This window comes from Ranitomeya variabilis, chromosome 3 (genome assembly GCF_051348905.1).
Source record: "Ranitomeya variabilis isolate aRanVar5 chromosome 3, aRanVar5.hap1, whole genome shotgun sequence".
In the NCBI taxonomy this organism is placed as follows: domain Eukaryota; kingdom Metazoa; phylum Chordata; class Amphibia; order Anura; family Dendrobatidae; genus Ranitomeya; species Ranitomeya variabilis.
Window position 1 is genome coordinate 765261118 of NC_135234.1, and position 21189 is coordinate 765282306.

At 49.8% G+C, this 21189-nt stretch overlaps 1 protein-coding gene across 1 annotated transcript in view; it reads left to right on the forward strand.

The window, feature by feature from the left end:
• Positions 1-4295: 4295 nt before the first annotated feature.
• Positions 4296-21189, forward strand: part of RELT (RELT TNF receptor) — a 41677-nt gene continuing 24783 nt past the window's right edge. The window contains exons 1-2 of the mRNA XM_077298755.1: positions 4296-4600; positions 19973-20051. Coding sequence (XP_077154870.1) covers positions 20010-20051 — 42 coding nt within the window. The 5' untranslated portion in view covers positions 4296-4600; positions 19973-20009. The remainder of the gene's footprint in view (positions 4601-19972; positions 20052-21189) is intronic.

Here is a 21189-nt window from a genome sequence, read left to right on the forward strand (position 1 = left end):
CTTAAATGAAAAAAACACAAAAAGAATTGTCCTAAAGCCAAATGGGATATAATTCCACACCAAACATAAAAAAGGGGGTGGACAAAAGTATTGGCACTGTTCGGAAAATCATGTGATGCTTCTCTAATTAGTGTAATTAACAGCACCTGTAACTTCCCTGTGGCACCTAACAGGTGTTGGCAATAACTAAATCACACTTGCAGCCAGGTGACATGGATTAAAGTTGGCTCAACCTCTGTCCTGTGTCCTTGTGTGCACCACATTGAGCATGGAGAAAAGAAAGAAGACCAAAGAACTGTCTGAGGACTTGAGAAACCAACTTGTGAGGAAGCATGAGCAATCTCAAGGCTACAAGTCCATCTCCAAAGACCTGAATGTTCCTGTGTCTACCGTGCGCAGTGTCATCAAGAAGTGTAAAGCCCATGGCACTGTGGCTAACCTCTCTAGATGTGGACGGAAAAGAAAAATTGACAAGAGATTTCAACGCAAGATTGTGCGGATGTTGGATAAAGAACCTCGACTAACATCCAAACAAGTTCAAGCTGCCCTGCAGTCCGAGGGTACAACAGTGTCAACCAGGGCCGGTTTTAGGCAAAGTGGGGCCCTAGGCAAAGTTTATAATGGGGCCCCAAATGCTAACCTATTGCAAATCACACAGAAACATTTCGGTTGTATTTACATGCGCTGATCTCAGGCCGCTAAACGAGTGTGATCAACAATACTGAAGTTGTTCAACGCTTGTTTCCCGGCCTCTTTCCACCAGCTGAGGAATAATGATGGGACAGAACGATCACTAATAGATCACTAACAGATCACCATACAGGATCATGTTATCAGCAGCACATCTACAGTTTACATCGGCGATGTGCTGCTGAGAACAAGGATTTTTGTTCCAGCAAAAACAATCTGAATATGCATTTTACTTGTTTAGTAAAATACACCCCATAGTCCTCCATATATTATAATGTGCACCACAGTCCTCCATATAGTATAATACACTCCCTATAGTCCTCCATATTAAAATACACTGCTCAGTCCTCCACATAGTTTAATACACTCCTCACAGTGCTCCATATAGTATAATGCACCGCCATAGTCATCCATGTAGTACAATTCACTTCCCATAGTATAATGCTCCCCATAGTTCTTCATATAGTATAACGTATTCCCCATAGTCCTCGATACAGTATAATGAAGCCCACATATAGTATAATGCAGCCACCACCCCACAGAGTAATGTAACCCCCATATAATATAATGCAGCCCCCCTCATAGTTTAATGCAGCCCCCTCATAGAGTATGATGCAATCACCCCTCATAGAATATAAATATAATACAGCCCCCCATAGAATATAAATATAATACAGCCCCCCATAGAATATAATGTAGCCCCGAATAGAATAGAATACAGCCCACCTCCCCATAGAATATAATGCAGCCCCATCAAAGAGTATGATGCAATCATCCCTCATAAAATCTAATACAGCCCCCCACAGAATATAATACAGCCCACCTCCCCATAATATATAATGCAGCCCCCTATAGTATATAAAACAGCCTCCCCCATAGAATATAATATACCCCCCTTAGTATATAACACAGCCTCCCTCATAGAATATAATATACCCCCACAATAGTATATAACACAGCCACATAGTATATAACATATAATATACCCCCATAGTATATAGCAAAGCCTGCATAGTATATAGCACAACCCGCATAGTATATAGCCCAGCCCGCATAATATAGCACAGCCCATGTAGTAGATACCACAGCCCACGAAGTATATAACAGCACACGTAGTTTATAACACAGCCCACAGAGTAGTACACAGCACAGCCCACAGAGTAGTATACAGCACAGCCCACAGAGTAGTACACAGCACAGCCCACAGAGTAGTATACGGCACAGCCCACAGAGTAGTATACAGCACAGCCCACAGAGTAGTACACAGCACAGCCCACAGAGTAGTATACAGCACAGCCCACAGAGTAGTATACAGCACAGCCCACAGAGTAGTATACGGCACAGCCCACAGAGTAGTATACGGCACAGCCCACACAATAGTATACAGCACACACAGCCCACACAGTAGTATACAGCACACACAGCCCACGTAGTAGTATACTGCACAGCCCTCCCCACCCCCTCGGGAATGGCCCCACAGTCCAGTTAAAAAAAACACACACTCCTCACCTCTCCTCGTGCCCGCGCTGCTCCCTGCTCCAGTCTCAGTGGCTGCCGCTACACTGCCTGGCACACAGTGAGTGCGCTATGATGTCATCGTGCACCTACAGTGTCAGAGGCAGAGCGGGGAATGATGGGAGAGGGAGCATTGTTAGATGCTCTCTCCTCCATCATTGGATTGAACTGTACCGGCGTCATAGACGCTGGTATAGTTGAATGCGGTGGCACTGGCGGGGGGGGGCGAGTTGGCGCTGGCGCCGCTGACAACGGCACAGTGTGCAGCGGCCCACTACTGGCACCGGCCCTTCTGGCATTTGCCAGAACTGCCCGATGGCCAGTCCGGTCCTGAGTGACATCATCACTCCTGGTGCCAGCGCACACTGCAGAGCAGCCTGTGCAGGATGCTGACGAGTGACAGTAGGTATCATTAATTTTTTTATATCACTTTTTTACATTGGAGTTTTGGTTGCTGTGCAGACTGCCGTGTGTGATTGGTGTGATAGTGCAGTTCAAAAAACTCACCAGTGAGCAGTGAAGGGTCTATATGGGAACACTTCTCCTGGGTGGCAGCACAGCTCCTGTACTGTACGCCTGACTGCTTCTGCCTCCGGAACTGCAGCCGAGAGCGGACATTACAATAGATAACACAGGTGCAGCGCAGATAAGACACAGACACACTTATGTCTGCCTCTTCTGCAAAGGGAAGCACTGCCTTGTGCTATTTGAATTGTAAGTAAGCTACATCGTGGAACCAGCAGGCAGCAGGGGGGCCCCTGGAGGAGTGGGGGCCCCAGGCAGCTGCCTGGTCTGCCTGTGCATAACGCCGGCCCTGGTGTCAACCCGTACTAGCCGTCAGCGTCTGAATGAAAAGAGACATAAAAAAGCCAGGCTGGAGTTTGCCAAAACTTACCTGAAAAAGTCTAAAACGTTTTGGAAGAATGTTCTCTGGTCAGATGAGACACAAGTAGAGCTTTTTGGGCAAAGGCAGCAACATAGAGTTTACAGGAGAAAAAAAGAGACATTCAAAGAAAAGAACACGGTCCCTACAGTCAAACATGGCGGAGGTTCCCTGATGTTTTGGGGTTGCTTTGCTGCCTCTGGCACTGGACTGCTTGACCGTGTGCACGGCATTATGAAGTCTGAAGACTACCAACAAATTTTGCAGCATAATGTAGGGCCCAGTGTGAGAAAGCTGGGTCTCCCTCAGAGGTCATGGGTCTTCCAGCAGGACAATGACCCAAAACACACTTCAAAAAGCACTAGAAAATGGTTTGAGAGAAAGCACTGGAGACTTCTAAGGTGGCCAGCAATGAGTCCAGACCTGAATCCCATGTAACACCTGTGGAGAGATCTAAAAATGGCAGTTTGGAGAAGGCACCCTTCAAATATCAGGGACCTGGAGCAGTTTGCCAAAGAAGAATGGTCTAAAATTCCAGCAGAGCATTGTAGGAAACTCATTGATGGTTACCGGAAGCGGTTGGTCGCAGTTATTTTGTGCAACCAAGGATTAGGCTGAGGGTGCCAATACTTTTGTCTGGCCCATTTTTGGAGTTTTGTGTGAAATGATCAATGTTTTGCTTTTTGCTTCATTCTCTTTTGTGTTTTTTCATTTAAGACAAATTAAATAAGGATAATACCAAAGAATTTGTGTTTGCAATCATTTTCAGGAAGAAACTGAGTATTATCTGACAGAATTGCAGGGGAGTCAATATTTTTGGCCACAACTGTATGTACCAGGATGGAAGATGGGGGAGGTTCTGTGTTAGGAGTCTCTGATCCATTCATTTGCTATTTTAAAAATTTTATTCTATAAATCTGAGAGTAATAAAATGAAGCCAAAGAGAAAAAGTTCTAATGAAAAGAAGAAAATGGGACATAAGGAGGATCAGTGGCTGTAGGATCCATTCCCCAAGAGCCGCAGTGTGATTCCCACATGTGGCCGCCAGGTGTCCTCAGCGCTGTATGCAGAGAAGAGGCGGGGAGTGACGTCACGCTGAGTTTCGGGTAATAAGCTGCTGAGGACCGAAAGAGATCAGAATCCTCAGATCAGCTCCTCACCTGGTGTGTGCGGTGCTGGCGGATCGGAGCGGCTCCTTATACCTGGTGTGTGCGGTGCCGGCGGATCGGAGCGGCTCCTCACCTGGTGTGTGCGGTGCTGGCGGATCGGAGCGGCTCCTCACCTGGTGTGTGCGGTGCTGGCGGATCGGAGCGGCTCCTCACCTGGTGTGTGCGGTGCTGGCGGATCGGAGCGGCTCCTCACCTGGTGTGTGCGGTGCCGGCGGATCGGAGCGGCTCCTCACCTGGTGTGTGCGGTGCTGGCGGCTTCTTACCTGGTCTGTGATTCCTACTTCTGACAATTGATCCTCGGAGACTCATCACACCGACTTTCGTACATTTCCCGGATCTTACGGTGAGTTCTGGCTGGAAGTTACAATGAGGGGACCGGAGAGGGGTGAGAGCACCGCTCCTCAGGGTAAGGAGAGTCTGCAGAATGGATTTTGGAAGTTGCTGAAGAAGTGTGAAGTTTGAGGGACATTTGCTGGTTAATGATCTGCAGTGGAGTCAGAGGGTGCCTGTGTGTTGCGGGGGGTCCCTGTGTGTTGCGGGGGTCCCTGTGTGTTGTGGGGGTCCCTGTGTGTTGCGGGGGTCCCTGTGTGTTGCGGGGTCTCTGTGCTCTGCAGGCCGGTGCTGTGGGTTCGTGTCCTTCTGACATTGCAGCACTCGCTGTAGTCCCGGCCCAGATCTATCTGTAGGTGATGATGTGATGTCCGGATCCTGCAGCCTCCGCTCTCCTGGGCTCCGCATGTGTGGACAAGGATGTTACTTCTGTTACGTTGTGTCCAGCAGCCGATATACAGTATATACCTCCAGCTCCGACACATTGTCCCCTCCTGCTGGTTGGGTGTTGGGGCATCTGGTGTTCGCCCCTCTGTGACCTGAGATGGGCGAAATTCCTCTAAAACAAGCAGAGGTGTAGCTAGGGTTTTGGTTCAGGGGGGGGCAAAGCTTCTGAGTGGCCCCTAACCAGTTAACCTTGATTACAACTCGGTGATGCGCCCGAATAGTGGAGGAGAACGTCAGCAGATGACCTCTATATAAAGACCAAATGCTCAGTATTGGGGTATCAGGGGCAGTAATAGGGACACATACGGCAGCAGCGGCTCAGTATTGAGGTATCAGGGGCAGTAATAGGGACACATACAGCAGCAGCGGCTCAGTATTGGGGTATCAGGTGCAGTAATAAGGTCACATACGGCAGCAGCGGCTCAGTATTGGGGTATCAGGGGCAGTAATAGGGACACATACGGCAGCAGCGGCTCAGTATTGGGGTATCAGGGGCAGTAATAAGGTCACATACGGCAGCAGCGGCTCAGTATTGGGGTATCAGGGGCAGTAATAGGGACACATACGGCAGCAGCGGCTCAGTATTGGGGTATCAGGGGCAGTAATAGGGACACATACGGCAGCAGAGGCTCAGTATTGGGGTATCAGGGGCAGTAATAAGGTCACATACGGCAGCAGCGGCTCAGTATTGGGGTATCAGGGGCAGTAATAGGGACACATATAGCAGCAGCGGCTCAGTATTGGGGTATCAGGGGCAGTAATAGGGACACATACGGCAGCAGAGGCTCAGTATTGGGGTATCAGGGGCAGTAATAGGGACACATACGGCAGCAGCGGCTCAGTATTGGGGTATCAGGGGCAGTAATAAGGTCACATACGGCAGCAGCGGCTCAGTATTGGGGTATCAGGGGCAGTAATAGGGACACATATGGCAGCAGAGGCTCAGTATTGGGGTATCAGGGGCAGTAATAGGGACACATACGGCAGCAGAGGCTCAGTATTGGGGTATCAGGGGCAGTAATAGGGACACATATAGCAGCAGCGGCTCAGTATTGGGGTATCAGGGGCAGTAATAGGGACACATACGGCAGCAGAGGCTCAGTATTGGGGTATCAGGGGCAGTAATAGGGACACATATAGCATCAGCGGCTCAGTATTGGGGTATCAGGGGCAGTAATAGGGACACATACGGCAGCAGCGGCTCAGTATTGGGGTATCAGGTGCAGTAATAGGGACACATACAACATCAGCGGCTCAGTATTGGGGTATCAGGGGCAGTAATAGGGACACATACGGCAGCAGCGGCTCAGTATTGGGGTATCAGGGGCAGTAATAGGGACACATACAACATCAGCGGCTCAGTATTGGGGTATCAGGTGCAGTAATAGGGACACATACCCCAATACTGAGCCGCTGCTGCCGTATCAGGTGCAGTAATAGGGACACATACGGCAGCAGCGGCTCAGTATTGGGGTATCAGGTGCAGTAATAGGGACACATACGGCAGCAGCGGCTCAGTATTGGGGTATCAGGGGCAGTAATAGGGACACATACGGCAGCAGCGGCTCAGTATTGGGGTATCAGGTGCAGTAATAGGGACACATACCCCAATACTGAGCCGCTGCTGCCGTATCAGGTGCAGTAATAGGGACACATACGGCAGCAGCGGCTCAGTATTGGGGTATCAGGTGCAGTAATAGGGACACATACGGCAGCAGCGGCTCAGTATTGGGGTATCAGGGGCAGTAATAGGGACACATACGGCAGCAGCGGCTCAGTATTGGGGTATGTGTCCCTATTACTGCACCTGCTGTGTGGTTCTCTGTGCCCTCTAAATTCTAAAGCACCCCCCTCATAATATAGTAAAACTGGGTGCAAGTGCCCTAGAAAACAGTGGCCATATTTTGCCTCCTAGAAAGTAATATTGCCCTGGGTGCCCCTTTGATAGCCACAGTAACCTGAGTTACCCTATAACAATAAGTGCCCACTTTACATTTAATAATGTCCCGAATCTCCCCCCTGTACAGCTCCCCCATACACAGTACAATGCACCCACACAGTATACTGACTCCTTAGTAGCCCCCAAACTGTTTGATGGCTCCAAAAATGTATAATGACCCCCACACTGTAATCTCCACACTGTATGATGGCCCCTAGATAGCCTCCATATACAGTAGCATAATACACCAAATAGTCCACAATATAGTATAATGCACTCCCCATAGGCAGACTCTATAGCATAAGGCAGCCCCCATAGGCAGACCCTGTAATAAGGCAGCCCCCATAGGCAGACCCTGTAATAAGGCAGCCCCCCCATATAGGCAGACCCTGTAATAAGGCAGTAGCCCCATAGGCAGACTCTGTAATAAGGCAGCACCCCCATAGGCAGACCCTGTAATAAGGCAGCACCTCCATAGGCAGACCCTGTAATAAGGCAGTACCCCCATAGGCAGACTCTGTAGTATAAGGCAGCACCCCCATAGGCAGACCCTGTAATAAGGTGGCAGACCCTGTAATAAGGCAGCCCCCATAGTCAGACCCTGTAATAAGGCAGCCCCCATAGTCAGACCCTGTAATAAGGCAGCCCCCATAGTCAGACCCTGTAATAAGGCAGCACCCCTATAGGCAGACCCTGTAATAAGGCGGCAGACCCTGTAATAAGGCAGTACCCCCATAGGCAGACTCTGTAGTATAAGGCAGCACCCCCATAGGCAGACCCTGTAATAAGGTGGCAGACCCTGTAATAAGGCAGCACCCCCATAGTCAGACCCTGTAATAAGGCAGCCCCCATAAGCAGACCCTGTAATTATGCAGCACCCCCATAGTCGGACCCTGTAATAAGGCAGCCCCCATAGGCAGACCCTGTAATAAGGCAGTACCCTCATAGGCAGACTCTGTAGTATAAGGCAGAACCCCTATAGGCAGACCCTGTAATAAGGCAGCCCCCATAGGCAGACCCTGTAATAAGGCAGCCCTCATAGACCCTGTAATAAGGCAGCACCCCCATAGTCAGACCCTGTAGTAAGGCAGCACCCCCATAGTCAGACCCTGTAATAAGGCAGCACCCCCATAGTCAGACTCTGTAATAAGGCAGCACCCCCATAGTCTGACCCTGTAATGAGGCAGCAGCACCCATTAAAAAAAAAATAAAATACTCACCTCTCCTCTTGTGCTGCTCCCGCTGATCTCCTGACAGCAGGGGCCGGCCAGTCACAGAGGGATGATGGGAGAAGTAGCGCAGCGCTCCTCCTCCTATCAATGCGATCAGCTGTATCGGCTAAATGCCGGAACAGCTGAACTTCCGATGACGGCGGGGGGCTCACTGCTGGCACCGGGCCCCCCGCTATAGCGGCAGAGCAGGGAGACCGATTCCCCCTGCTCTGCCACAGAAAGTAACTGTATCTGCGCGATCTAGTTACAGTAGTGTAGCTCCGGGTGGGCCCCCTCAGAGCACCGGGCCCCCCCTCTGCCCCCCTCCCCGGTAGCTACGCTACTGAAAACAAGCGGTCCCCTCATGTGGGGTGCGGGGTCTCCAGGACTTCTTTCTATGACGGAGAGGGAATCCCCTAGTAATGCAGGTCACTGGCACCGGCTGCAACCCCCCCACTGGCAGATGTTCAGTGCCTGGCCGCGTTTACTGGCCATTAATAACCGGGGGGGGGGGGGCGCAGGGTCCCGGCTCGGCTCCTCCGCAGGCCGCTGTGCTGCAGAGGATGACGCGTTACATGCATCTTCTTTTCAAGACAGTAATTTTTTTTTTTTTTTGTCTTCCAATTATGACAGCAAATCAGATTGATCCTGTAGTTGGATTTAGTAAGAAGCCCCCAACCCCCCCATACGGTTTATTATATGTATTTTTTGGGCAGCATTGATTCCTCATGTGAAGGGGTTACATGAAAAGTACAACTATAGAATATGGTGAACAAGCTACAATAACAGACTAGTACAGAGGGGAGAGGACCCTGCCCTCGGGGGCTTACGGTCTATTAGATAAAGGAGAAGGGGACAGTGGGTTGTGGGCAGGTGGCGGCTCTGGGGCTGGGGTGGAGGTGGCCGTGGGGTCATTGCAGGTTGTAGCTTTCTGGAAGAGATGAGTTTTCAAGTTCCATCTGAAGGTTCTGATTGTGGTGGATAATCAGATGTGTTGGGGCACAGAGTTCCAGAGGATGAAGGTTATTTGGGTCAAGTCTTAGAGGCGATTGGGTGAAGAACGTGTAAGTGTGGAGGAGAGAAGGAGGTCTTGGGAGGCAGAGCTGTGGAGTCAGTAAGCCAAACCTCCGACTCCTCAATTCCCATGTCACCAACTCCGACTCCACCAAAATGGGCTCTGACTCCAATTCCACAGCCCGGTTGGGAGGTCCAGAGATTACGTGTTGGAAGATTAGTTTGGAGATATATGGAGGAGTCAGATTATGGACGGCCTTGTAGGTCAATGTTAGTAGTCTGAACTGGATATGTTGGGGAATTGGAAGCCAATGAAGAGATTTGCAGAGGAGAGAGATAAACTAGTCGAGCGGCAGAGTATAAGGCTGAATGGAGCCCTACGAGTGTTGGCAGGGAGGCCACAGAGGAGGATATTGCAAGAGATGATGAGGGCACTAACCTTTTAGTAGATTCAGGGTTGAGGAAAGGTCAAATTCTGGAAATATTTTTGAGGTGGAAAGAGCTTGGATGTGCAGTTTGAAGGACAGAGACAAGAGTTACTCTGAGGCAGTGGACTTCTGGTGCTGCAGAGAGCGTGGTATCATTAATGGTGATAGATCAGGTAGGGGCGATCTATGAGATGGAGGAAAGATGATGAGTTCGGTTTTGTCTTCGTTGAGTTTTAAGTGAGCGGAGAAGGAGGATATGGCTGATAGACACTATGTGATTCTGGACAGCAGTGAGATGACCTCTGGGCCAGAGAGGTAGATCTGAGTGTCATCAATGATACTGGAAGCCATGGGACTTTATTAGTTGTTCCAGGCTAATGGTATAGATGGAGAAGATTAGGGGTCCCAGAACAGAGCCTTGAGGGACAGAGAGGGTGGGATGAGGAGGTCGTGTGGAAGATGTTAAATGTGAGGTTTGAGGAGATCCAGAATAGGGCGAGGTATTTGATGTCAAGGGAAGAAAGCATCTGTAGTAGGAGGCAGTGGTCAACTGTGTCGCAGGCAAGAGGACCGATCTAGGAGCACAGAGAATTGTCTGTTGGCTTCGTCAGTAAGTCGTTAGTAATTTTGGTCAGGGCAGGTTCGGTGGAGTGGTGGGGACAGAAGCCGGATTGTAGGTTGCTAGAGTCGGCTAGATGAGGGGTGAGAGGAAAGTTCAGCGTGGACGTGCTGTTCAAGGACTTTGGAGGCGAGTGGGATCAGCAGCATGGCACGATAGCTGGACGTAAAGGTGGAGGGATGGTTTATTCAGGAGGGGTGTGATCGTGGTATGTTTGAAAGGGAAGGTTCCAGAGGTTAGTGATGGGTTGAGGAGATGGTTTGGGTCGGGATAAGCCTGGTGGTGAGATTGGGGAGGAGATGGGATGGGGTCAAGTGCACAAGTGGAGAGCTGCGATTTGGAGAGGAGGACATGAGTGAGCTCTCCTCTCCCATGGTTTATGCCGGTTTTGTTGTTACCGGAGCTTTTATTACGTTTATTTTACTTTTTAAAAAATAAAATAATTTCATATATTTCGCAAAATGACTTATGATGGTGCACGAGCTTCTACATGGAATTAAAGGGTTGTCCCCTTTCCGAAAACTTTAAGCTGCGGTACTTCGAAAAAAAACCAAAAAAAACTACTTGTCATTCCATGGAGGGATGACTCTCTGCTATTACCCTGATCTGAGCGCTGATATCATGTAGACACCGCTGCAGCCAATCACCAAGCTCAGTGGCTCTGCTTGTGTAGAGCTGCTTAGTTCACTGATTGGCTGCAGTCAGAGACCAGGGCAGTAATGGATAGCCGGCCACAGCCTAAAGTTTTTCTGAAAGGGGACAACTTCTACAGTAAGGTCACCTGTGCTGCCCCTTGTGAGGAGGGGGATGGGCGGTGGATCATTGTTCTTCTCTCCAGGTAATGTCCTGAGTGCACAGGCCCCCCACAGACTGGCCGGAGACAGGACCCTGGAGGAGGAGGGTCGGCCATTCTGGGTCCCTGGGTTGGAGGTTTGCATTGCTCACCCAAAGCAAACTTTATAACCGACAGGACAAAGGTTTTCAGTGGTGATGATTCCCTATCCATGTGGTAACTTGCGGACCACTGGGACCCCCATTAACCCTGAAAATGGTGCCCTGCTGCGCCGTCTTTAATGGAGCTCCAGCTTGACCTCCGCTGCATTCACAGGCCTGCCGGGAAGTGGTCGAGCACAGCGCTCCGCTTTCCCCACAACTCCTATAGACAATGAATGGAGGTCGAGCATGCGCATGTGTGACACGGCTGAGGACCCCCGCTCTCGGGGTCGTTGGGGCGCTCTACCTAAGTCATTGCCGCGTTCTGAGCTGCTTTTTGCGGGTGCTGCTGTTTCTGCAGATCAGATATCTTCTGGTTTCCGTCTTCTGCTTCTCTTTTCGTCTTCAGTATAAATAGCTGTGACCTCGCTGTGACATCCGGAAGCTGCAGACGAGGGATCCGCACAAACGTCGTCTTCCCACTCGTGTCACACCGGCCTCATTGTGGTGTGGAGCTGCAGGGCCCACGTTCCCCGCTGGTGACCGGCAGTGTCGTGGTCACGTCTCTGCCTGGTTCTCGCCGTCGGCTCGGGCGCTGCTGCTGTTGTGGTTTACCAGAGTTTAGTCTTTCTTGTTCTAACAGATGTTGGGGGGTGTCTGCCTTTCCACAGATCCGTGGGGGGTATACCCACAGAGTAACAGAGTAGATTCCACAGGATTTGGGGATTTTATTAGGGGGGGGGGAGAGCAGTTGGGGTGAGTGTTTAGTCACTTTTTAGAGAACTTTCTCTTGACACATGAACAAACCAAATTGTGCCCTTTTCCAGATACCTGCCCTGGTCTCACCCATACACACTCATGCTGTCATGTCACCCAGAAACGGTCGGACCTGTTGAAATCCAATATGCCTGATCCTTTATTTTTTTTTAAATGTGCGTCTGTCAACAGGCGGCGGTCCTGCTGATCCTCCACTAGTAATGTAGAAGCTCCAGTTCTCTGCATTGTTCATGTGTCTGCACAGCTGGAGCGGGAGGAGGGGCGGCTACATGACGAATACAATGGATGACCAGGGTGCCTCCTGTCCCGAGGATGTGAATGACATCAATTACCCCAGACAGGGCCGGACTGGTCCATAACTGCTCTCCCTGCCCCGGGCCGCCATACTATTATCCCAGCGTGAGCCGTGTCCATTGCTACAATGAGTTCTATATCAATTGGTTAAAATCTCTAAATGAAAATTTTTATGCAACTTTGTATAATACATTTTTTTTTTGTTTGTTTGTTAATTCTTCCCAATTTTTTTTTTTTTTTTTTTATTTGATTGCTATCGCTGAATGAGGACACTCTTGTTTCCATTCAGAGCCAGCAATCGGGTCCAAAGCACATCAGCAGCAGCTCAGCCTCCACCATCTGCTGCAGGTTTGTTACAATGGACCAGGCTGCAGTTTAGTCTACACTGGACACAATTGTATCCTCTGAGAAAGTACAGGATTACTGGTTCTGAGTGGAATCCAGTGTACCATTCACTGACAGCAAGCGGTGAAATGCAAAGTAGGTTAGAAACTTTATCACTAATAGCCTGTCTTGTGATTGTGCTTCTGATAAAAGCTGAGAATTTATACTTTTTTTTTATTTTTGTTTATATATAGCCTGACTTGATGTACATTTTATTTATTTTTTAATACTTTCCCCCGTCTGTTATCTTTCGGTGCACGTCTCGCTGTGGGCCCCAGAAAAGCGACCACGTCCACGTGTTATAGGCGGCACATCTGCTGAAGTAGATAAGCGGCAGCGTGTTTACTGATGGTGGTGGTAGAGCCGCCCCGGGGTGCACACAGTGTCCGCTCATCGCTGCACAGGACACTTGGGAAATAGCTAGAATTGTTTTTCTTGCAATCATTTTGACTATTTTTACACGTTAAAACGGACAAAAAAACCCAGGCCGGTGTAAGTGCAGATGCCAGGGTAGCCGGGCAACTAGTGGGCACATGGTCAGGAAATACAAATTCAGAGCCACATTCACACTGTGCAGGGTCACATCTGGCAGCTGCTCCACTACACTAAGAACAGAAGGAGTCATTGCTAACGTGAAATGCCTCTGACCCTTCCTGCCTGCCTTCCTTGCCTCTGACCCTTCCTGCCTGTCTTCCTCTGACCCTTCCTGCCTTCCTTCCTTGCCTCTGACCCTTCCTGCCTTCCTTCCTTGCCTCTGACCCTTCCTGCCTGCCTTCCTTGCCTCTGACCCTTCCAGCCTGCCTTCCTTGCCTCTGACCCTTCCAGCCTGCCTTGCTTGCCTCTGACCCTTCCTGCCTTCCTTGCTTGCCTCTGACCCTTCCTGCCTTCCTTGCTTGCCTCTGACCCTTCCTGCCTGCCTTCCTTGCTTGCCTCTGACCCTTCCTGCCTGCCTTCCTTGCCTCTGACCCTTCCTGCCTGCCTTCCTTGCCTCTGACCCTTCCTGCCTGCCTTGCCTCTGACCCTTCCTGCCTGCCTTGCCTCTGACCCTTCCTTGCCTCTGACCCTTCCTGCCTTCCTTGCTTGCCTCTGACCCTTCCTGCCTTCCTTGCTTGCCTCTGACCCTTCCTGCCTTCCTTGCTTGCCTCTGACCCTTCCTGCCTTCCTTGCTTGCCTCTGACCCTTCCTGCCTTCCTTGCTTGCCTCTGACCCTTCCTGCCTGCCTTCCTTGCTTGCCTCTGACCCTTCCTGCCTGCCTTGCCTCTGACCCTTCCTGCCTGCCTTCCTTGCCTCTGACCCTTCCTGCCTGCCTTGCCTCTGACCCTTCCTGCCTGCCTTGCCTCTGACCCTTCCTTGCCTCTGACCCTTCCTGCCTTCCTTGCTTGCCTCTGACCCTTCCTGCCTTCCTTGCTTGCCTCTGACCCTTCCTGCCTTCCTTGCTTGCCTCTGACCCTTCCTGCCTTCCTTGCTTGCCTCTGACCCTTCCTGCCTTCCTTGCTTGCCTCTGACCCTTCCTGCCTGCCTTCCTTGCCTCTGACCCTTCCTGCCTGCCTTCCTTGCCTCTGACCCTTCCTGCCTGCCTTCCTTGCCTCTGACCCTTCCTGCCTGCCTTCCTTGCCTCTGACCCTTCCTGCCTGCCTTGCCTCTGACCCTTCCTGCCTGCCTTGCCTCTGACCCTTCCTTGCCTCTGACCCTTCCTGCCTTCCTTGCTTGCCTCTGACCCTTCCTGCCTTCCTTGCTTGCCTCTGACCCTTCCTGCCTTCCTTGCTTGCCTCTGACCCTTCCTGCCTGCCTTTCTTGCTTGCCTCTGACCCTTCCTGCCTGCCTTCCTTCCTTGCCTCTGACCCGTCCTGCCTTCCTTGCTTGCCTCTGACCCTTCCTTGCCTTCCTTCCTTGCCTGTGACCCTTCCTGCCTTCCTTGCCTGTGACCCTTCCTGCCTTCCTTGCTTGCCTCTGACCCTTTCTGCCTTCCTTGCTTGCCTCTGACCCTTCCTGCCTTCCTTGCTTGCCTCTGACCCTTCCTGCCTTCCTTGCTTGCCTCTGACCCATCCTGCCTTCCTTGCCTCTGACCCGTCCTGCCTTCCTTGCTTGCCTCTGACCCTTCCTTGCCTCTGACCCTTCCTGCCTTCCTTGCTTGCCTCTGACCCTTCCTTGCCTTCCTTCCTTGCCTGTGACCCTTACTGCCTTCCTTGCCTGTGACCCTTCCTGCCTTCCTTCCTTGCCTCTGACCCTTCCTGCCTTCCTTGCTTGCCTCTGTCCCTTCCTGCCTTCCTTGCTTGCCTCTGACCCTTTCTGCCTTCCTTGCTTGCCTCTGACCCTTCCTGCCTGCCTTCCTTGCTTGCCTCTGACCCGTCCTGCCTTCCTTGCCTCTGACCCGTCCTGCCTTCCTTGCTTGCCTCTGACCCTTCCTTGCCTCTGACCCTTCCAGCCTTCCTTCCTTGCCTCTGACCCTTCCTGCCTTCCTTCCTTGCCTCTGACCCTTCCTGCCTTCCTTGCTTGCCTGTGACCCTTCCTGCCTTCCTTGCCTGTGACCCTTCCTGCCTTCCTTCCTTGCCTCTGACCCTTGCTTGCCTCTGACCCTTCCTTGCCTCTGACCCTTCCTGCCTGCCTTCCTTGCCTCTGACCTTTCCTGCCTGCCTTCCTTGCCTCTGACCCTTCCTGCCTGCCTTCCTTGCCTCTGACCCTTCCAGCCTGCCTTCCTTGCCTCTGACCCTTCCTGCCTTCCTTGCTTGCCTCTGACCCTTCCTTGCTTGCCTCTGACCCTTCCTGCCTTCCTTGCTTGCCTCTGACCCTTCCTGCCTTCCTTGCTTGCCTCTGACCCTTCCTGCCTTCCTTGCTTGCCTCTGACCCTTCCTGCCTTCCTTGCTTGCCTCTGACCCTTCCTGCCTTCCTTGCTTGCCTCTGACCCTTCCTGCCTTCCTTGCCTCTGACCCTTCCTGCCTTCCTTGCCTCTGACCCTTCCTGCCTTCCTTGCCTCTGACCCTTCCTGCCTTCCTTCCTTGCCTCTGACCCTTCCTTGCCTCTGACCCTTCCTTGCCTCTGACATTGCAGTTCTTGTCCGGCTGATTGCACTGACGCCTTCACCGGTGTCAGAGCTGCGCCATAGACCTCAGGGACGGCTGCGTCTTATGATGCAGAATATGCCGGATTATTGGACTTCTCGGTGCGGGATGTTATGGATCTATGAACCCTTTAGTTGCCGGGCTCGGTGCGGCCCCCATTCTCTATAGAGCCGTCCCTCTGCATTATTCATTCCCTGCATTGTGCGCTGACAATGGCGGCCTTGTGCGGTCAGCTGCAGCCTCCTACATAATGCAGAGAGGAGATCGTGTGTCCTCCATGATGAGGCCGTCTCCGCAGAGTCATCGATGGACCTCGCGCCCCACACAGGCGTCACACAATTGAGGCTTTTTATTTATTTCCTTCGTCCTTTTGTCTCTTCCTCATTATTTTAGCAACAGTTTATCCGGTATTACGAAATCCGCGGGTAGGACGGCTGCGTGTCCCGAGGTGATGGCAGTGGTGGCGTGGCACCAGATCAGTCATCATCGTGTGACGGCTGTGATCATCATGTTTCCTCCTCGCTCTTCATCAATTTCACAATTTATCTACTTCCGGGAAAGCTGGGTGATGATGGAAATGGATGGACATCCAGCTTTTCCAGGTTCCTGATGTATGTTAATACTTTCCCAGGGTCCTGAACGGCAGATATACAATGTTGGTTGTCCTGTGGACATCACCCTTTTTTTTTTTTTTTTTTTTCCGGTCCTTCATTGTTGTCTGATTCTGGGAAAGCTGGGTGATATCCAATATGGCCACAATTACTGCTGCTGCGCTCCTTAGTTGTGAGCGGAGGATGTACATAGAACCTTGTGTTCAGGCAGGTTTATCTTTCAGGGTCCAAGGAAAGTTGGGTGGTCTTCAGAGACTTATTGAAGGCCTCCCTCCTTTCTTGAGGGCACGGCTTTGTCAGCGTTACTTCTGGCGCTGGATGCGGCCCAGCCCTCATGTTCTTGTGTCCGACTTCTTCCAAAATCGTAAAATGTCACGTGATGTCCCCCAGGGTGGTCCGGCTCCGCCTCGTTAGAGTAAGGCTTTCCCTCGTTATAATGCATATAGATGTCAGTCTTTACTGTAGTTCTCTCATGCAGCTCGTGCACTGGGAGGCTCTGTATGAACAGCACAGGTAGCAATTCTGCAGCGGTGCCACTCGCCAGGATATCTTGTCCGATTCTTCCTCCTGACATTTCCTTAGTCAACAGGAACCCGGAAGTTATTTTGTGCGTTTTTATGGGAATCTCCTGCGCCGGGCGACGTCACCAGGACGGGATTTCCGAGACTGATCTCTGCCAAAACCTCTGCGTGACCGGAACTTGATGCTATGACCTCACTTCTAATATGGCCGGTATAATGGTGTCATGCTCCAGAGCTGCGCTCACTGTTCTCGGCACCCTCCATAGGGCAGCGCATATTTTGGCCGTGAACATATAATAGCGGTGATGCCCCTCGCCCCGACTTTCCCAGGATCGGGATATAACGAGGTGACTTCTATACTTTCTGCTCTGCGGTCACATCTGCTTCCTGCCTCTGACAAGTTTGTACAGTTCCCGTCTTCTGTCCTTGGGACTGATCTTCCTGTTGTGCTCCTGAGTCAGCAGGTGCTGCACCGCTCAGGTGATGGCGCTGCCCCGACTGGTTGTTCTCCAGGTGACACAGCGGCGGGGGGCCGGAGGCTGGGGACCCTATAAATAACTCCGGAGCTTATTATAGGAACATGGCTCTGATGGGAATAGAGCGCAGGGGATGGCATCAGTGGGTGGGCAGGCGCAGGGGATGGCGTCGGTGGACAGATGCAAAGGATGATAGCTGCAAATTTTTTTTCTATGTAGTGATACAGAAAACAGAATATACCTAATTAAATATAATACACTGCATAAAATAAAAAGCAAAACGTCCTTTTACATCTTCATAATTCTAGACTCTGAATTCCTGTTCTGTATCGATGACTTATCAGTTGTCTCATGATCATCACAGACAGGACTAAAATACTAGGTAGTGCCTTTATATACAGTAGATAACACCGGATCCACCATTCACAATAGGTGATGTCACAGCTCACCTTCTCCTCCTGTACAATGACTGATAATACCTCTATATACAGTAGATAACACAGGATCCACCATTCACAATAGGTGATGTCACAGCCCACCTCCTCCTCCTGTACAATGACTGATGACACCTCTATATACAGTAGATAACACATTATCCACCATTCACAATAGGTGATGTCACAGCTCACCTCCTCCTCCTCCTGTACAATGACTGATAACACCTCTATATACAGTAGATAACAGGATCCACCATTCACAATAGGTGATGTCACAGATCACCTCCTCCTCCTGTACAATGACTGATAACACCTCTATATACAGTAGATAACACAGGATCCACCATTCACAATAGGTGATGTCACAGCTCACCTCCTCCTCCTCCTGTACAATGACTGATAACACCTCTATATACAGCAGATTACACAGGAGCCACCATTCACAATAGGTGATGTCACAGCTCACCTCCTCCTCCTGTACAATGACTGATAACACCTCTATATACAGGAGATAACACAGGATCCACCATTCACAATAGGTGATGTCACAGCTCACCTCCTCCTCCTGTACAATGACTGATAACACCTCTATATACAGTAGATAACACAGGATCCACCATTCACAATAGGTGATGTCACAGCTCACCTCCTCCTCCTGTACAATGACTGATAACACCTCTATATACAGTAGATAACACAGGATCCACCATTCACAATAGGTGATGTCACAGCTCACCTCCTCCTCCTGTACAATGACTGATAACACCTCTATATACAGTAGATAACACAGGATCCACCATTCACAATAGGTGATGTCACAGCTCACCTCCTCCTCCTGTACAATGACTGATAACACCTCTATATACAGTAGATAACACAGGATCCACCATTCACAATAGGTGATGTCACAGCTCACCTCCTCCTCCTGTACAATGACTGATAACACCTCTATATACAGTAGATAACACAGGATCCACCATTCACAATAGGTGATGTCACAGCTCACCTCCCCCTCCTGTACAATGACTGATAACACCTCTATATACAGTAGATAACACAGGATCCACCATTCACAATAGGTGATGTCACAGCTCACCTCCTCCTCCTCCTGTACAATGACTGATAACACCTCTATATACAGTAGATAACACAGGATCCACCATTCACAATAGGTGATGTCACAGCTCACCTCCTCCTGTACAATGACTGATAACACCTCTATATACAGTAGATAACACAGGATCCACCATTCACAATAGGTGATATCACAGCTCACCTCCTCCTCCTCCTCCTGTACAATGACTGATAACACCTCTATATACAGTAGATAACACAGGATCCACCATTCACAATAGGTGATATCACAGCTCACCTCCTCCTCCTGTACAATGACTGATAACACCTCTATATACAGTAGATAACACAGGATCCACCAGTCACAATAGGTGATATCACAGCTCACCTCCTCCTGCTCCTGTACAATGACTGATAACACCTCTATATATGGATTGCAATGCCCGGACTGATTGTGGGGCTCCCTGCCGCCTCGTAGACCCCGCACCCAGCCCGGGCGTTGAGGTTGGTATATAGACTGAATGTGTGATCCCAGCTGTTTGGGATCTTCCCTCCCCGACTCTCTACTGATGATGTTGAGTTTCCACTGCTGATCTGATGCGCCGCTGCTGCCAGAGGAGCCTCAGCGACCTCTGCTGTGTGCACGACTTGGTAGTTTATTCCGTGAGACCTTTCTGGCGATTGGGGGCCACCTCCCGTAACCGGACTTCATCCTTGCTCACTAGATGGACTGTCAGTTCAATGAGGTGTCAAGTTACACCTCCTTTTATATATTTTACAGTGAGGAGACACAAAGATGGTGATTGTCCTTCTTACCTCATCCTGGAGCTGGATTCACAGTTACACTGCTCAGTACCGATGATTAATTTTACTCCGTGTTGCTTAATGTAAAAAAATAAATAAATGAAAAGAAGGAATCGATTAAAGTTACTTTTATACAACCTGCAGTAACCAGCGATCCACCAAACCGCTGCACGACCAGCTCTACCCTCACCTACTGTATCCTCACCCATCCTCTCTCCTCCTGTACAAGTCGTGACTTGTATTGCTAATGATTATTGTGCCTGGTCTTTATTATGTATACCCCTCCTCACATGTAAAGCGCCATGGAATAAATGGCGCTATAATAATCTGTTTTCTAATGTTTTGTTCCTCTTGCAGACGTTCCTCAGCAAAGACTTCACCTTACAGCAAAAAAATGAGGCGCCTCCGTGGAGTCCTGGTCTCCTGCTTGCTCACGGTAAGTTCTTGCTGGTCATTAACCCCTTCGTGGCTGCGGCAGTCTCATCCCTTCTCCATATTCCACACCTGTGTGTGAAGTCGGGGCCGCATGTAGGTCACCGAGGTTTAGGAGTGCCGTGCCTGACTGTTTAGTAAATAGGAGAATCTGCAGGGGCCGCGCTCGCTCCTTTGTCTGCTCTATTGCGAAACTGCTCACGCCCTGCAAGTGTGTGGTGTCAACACTATAATAACGGGGTCTTACCAATAAATGATGATGATGCTCTTCACTAAGAGACCTGTTGTTGAGGTTCTGCGCCTGTGACCACTTGAGTCGGATGCTTTGATTTCGAGACGTCCCCCCTCCCCCATACTCTGGGTTCACGTGCTTGGTGTTCATTTCACTGGAAGGTTGAATATTTCGCAAAAATTAATAGTATAACAAATGACAAAGATTCTAACAATTATATTTTTACACTTATGATCCACTTCGTATTCCCTCTGCCTCCTGGGGCTGGTGGTGAATAAAACGGTTAAATCTACAACATTAACTGTGTCCTCACTGAGGGATCAAATTACAGCTGCCAAATGAAATCTACAGAGAGGGGAAAAGGCGTAAGATACATTCTGCAGCTTTCTAGTAAGTGTTAATCTCGCCCAGAGAAGGATTCACAACTACACTGCTTAATACTCAAGTGTTACATCTTCCATGCCGCTGCTTCTGAACATGTTTCACCTACGCAGAAGAGTAGGAATCCCTTATGGCTGTGTATGAGAGACAATAGAGCCGCTAGTCTATACCCACCAGCTCAGAGACAACTGAAAATTAGAAAAACAGCTCTGCAGTGCAGTAAACTGATGAACTATGCAGGATGCAGGTCGTATAATGAGCAGAAGTGATGTTATTTTTATCTCCTTTGCCCCCTCCTCCTCCCTCCAGCTTCTATAATACACAGACGTGGTGTGTGTGTGTATATATATATATATATATATATATATATATATATATATATATATATATATATATATATATATATATATATATATATATATACACACATACATACATACATACATACATACATGCATGCATACATATATACATACATATATATATATATATATATATATATATATATATATATATATATATATATATA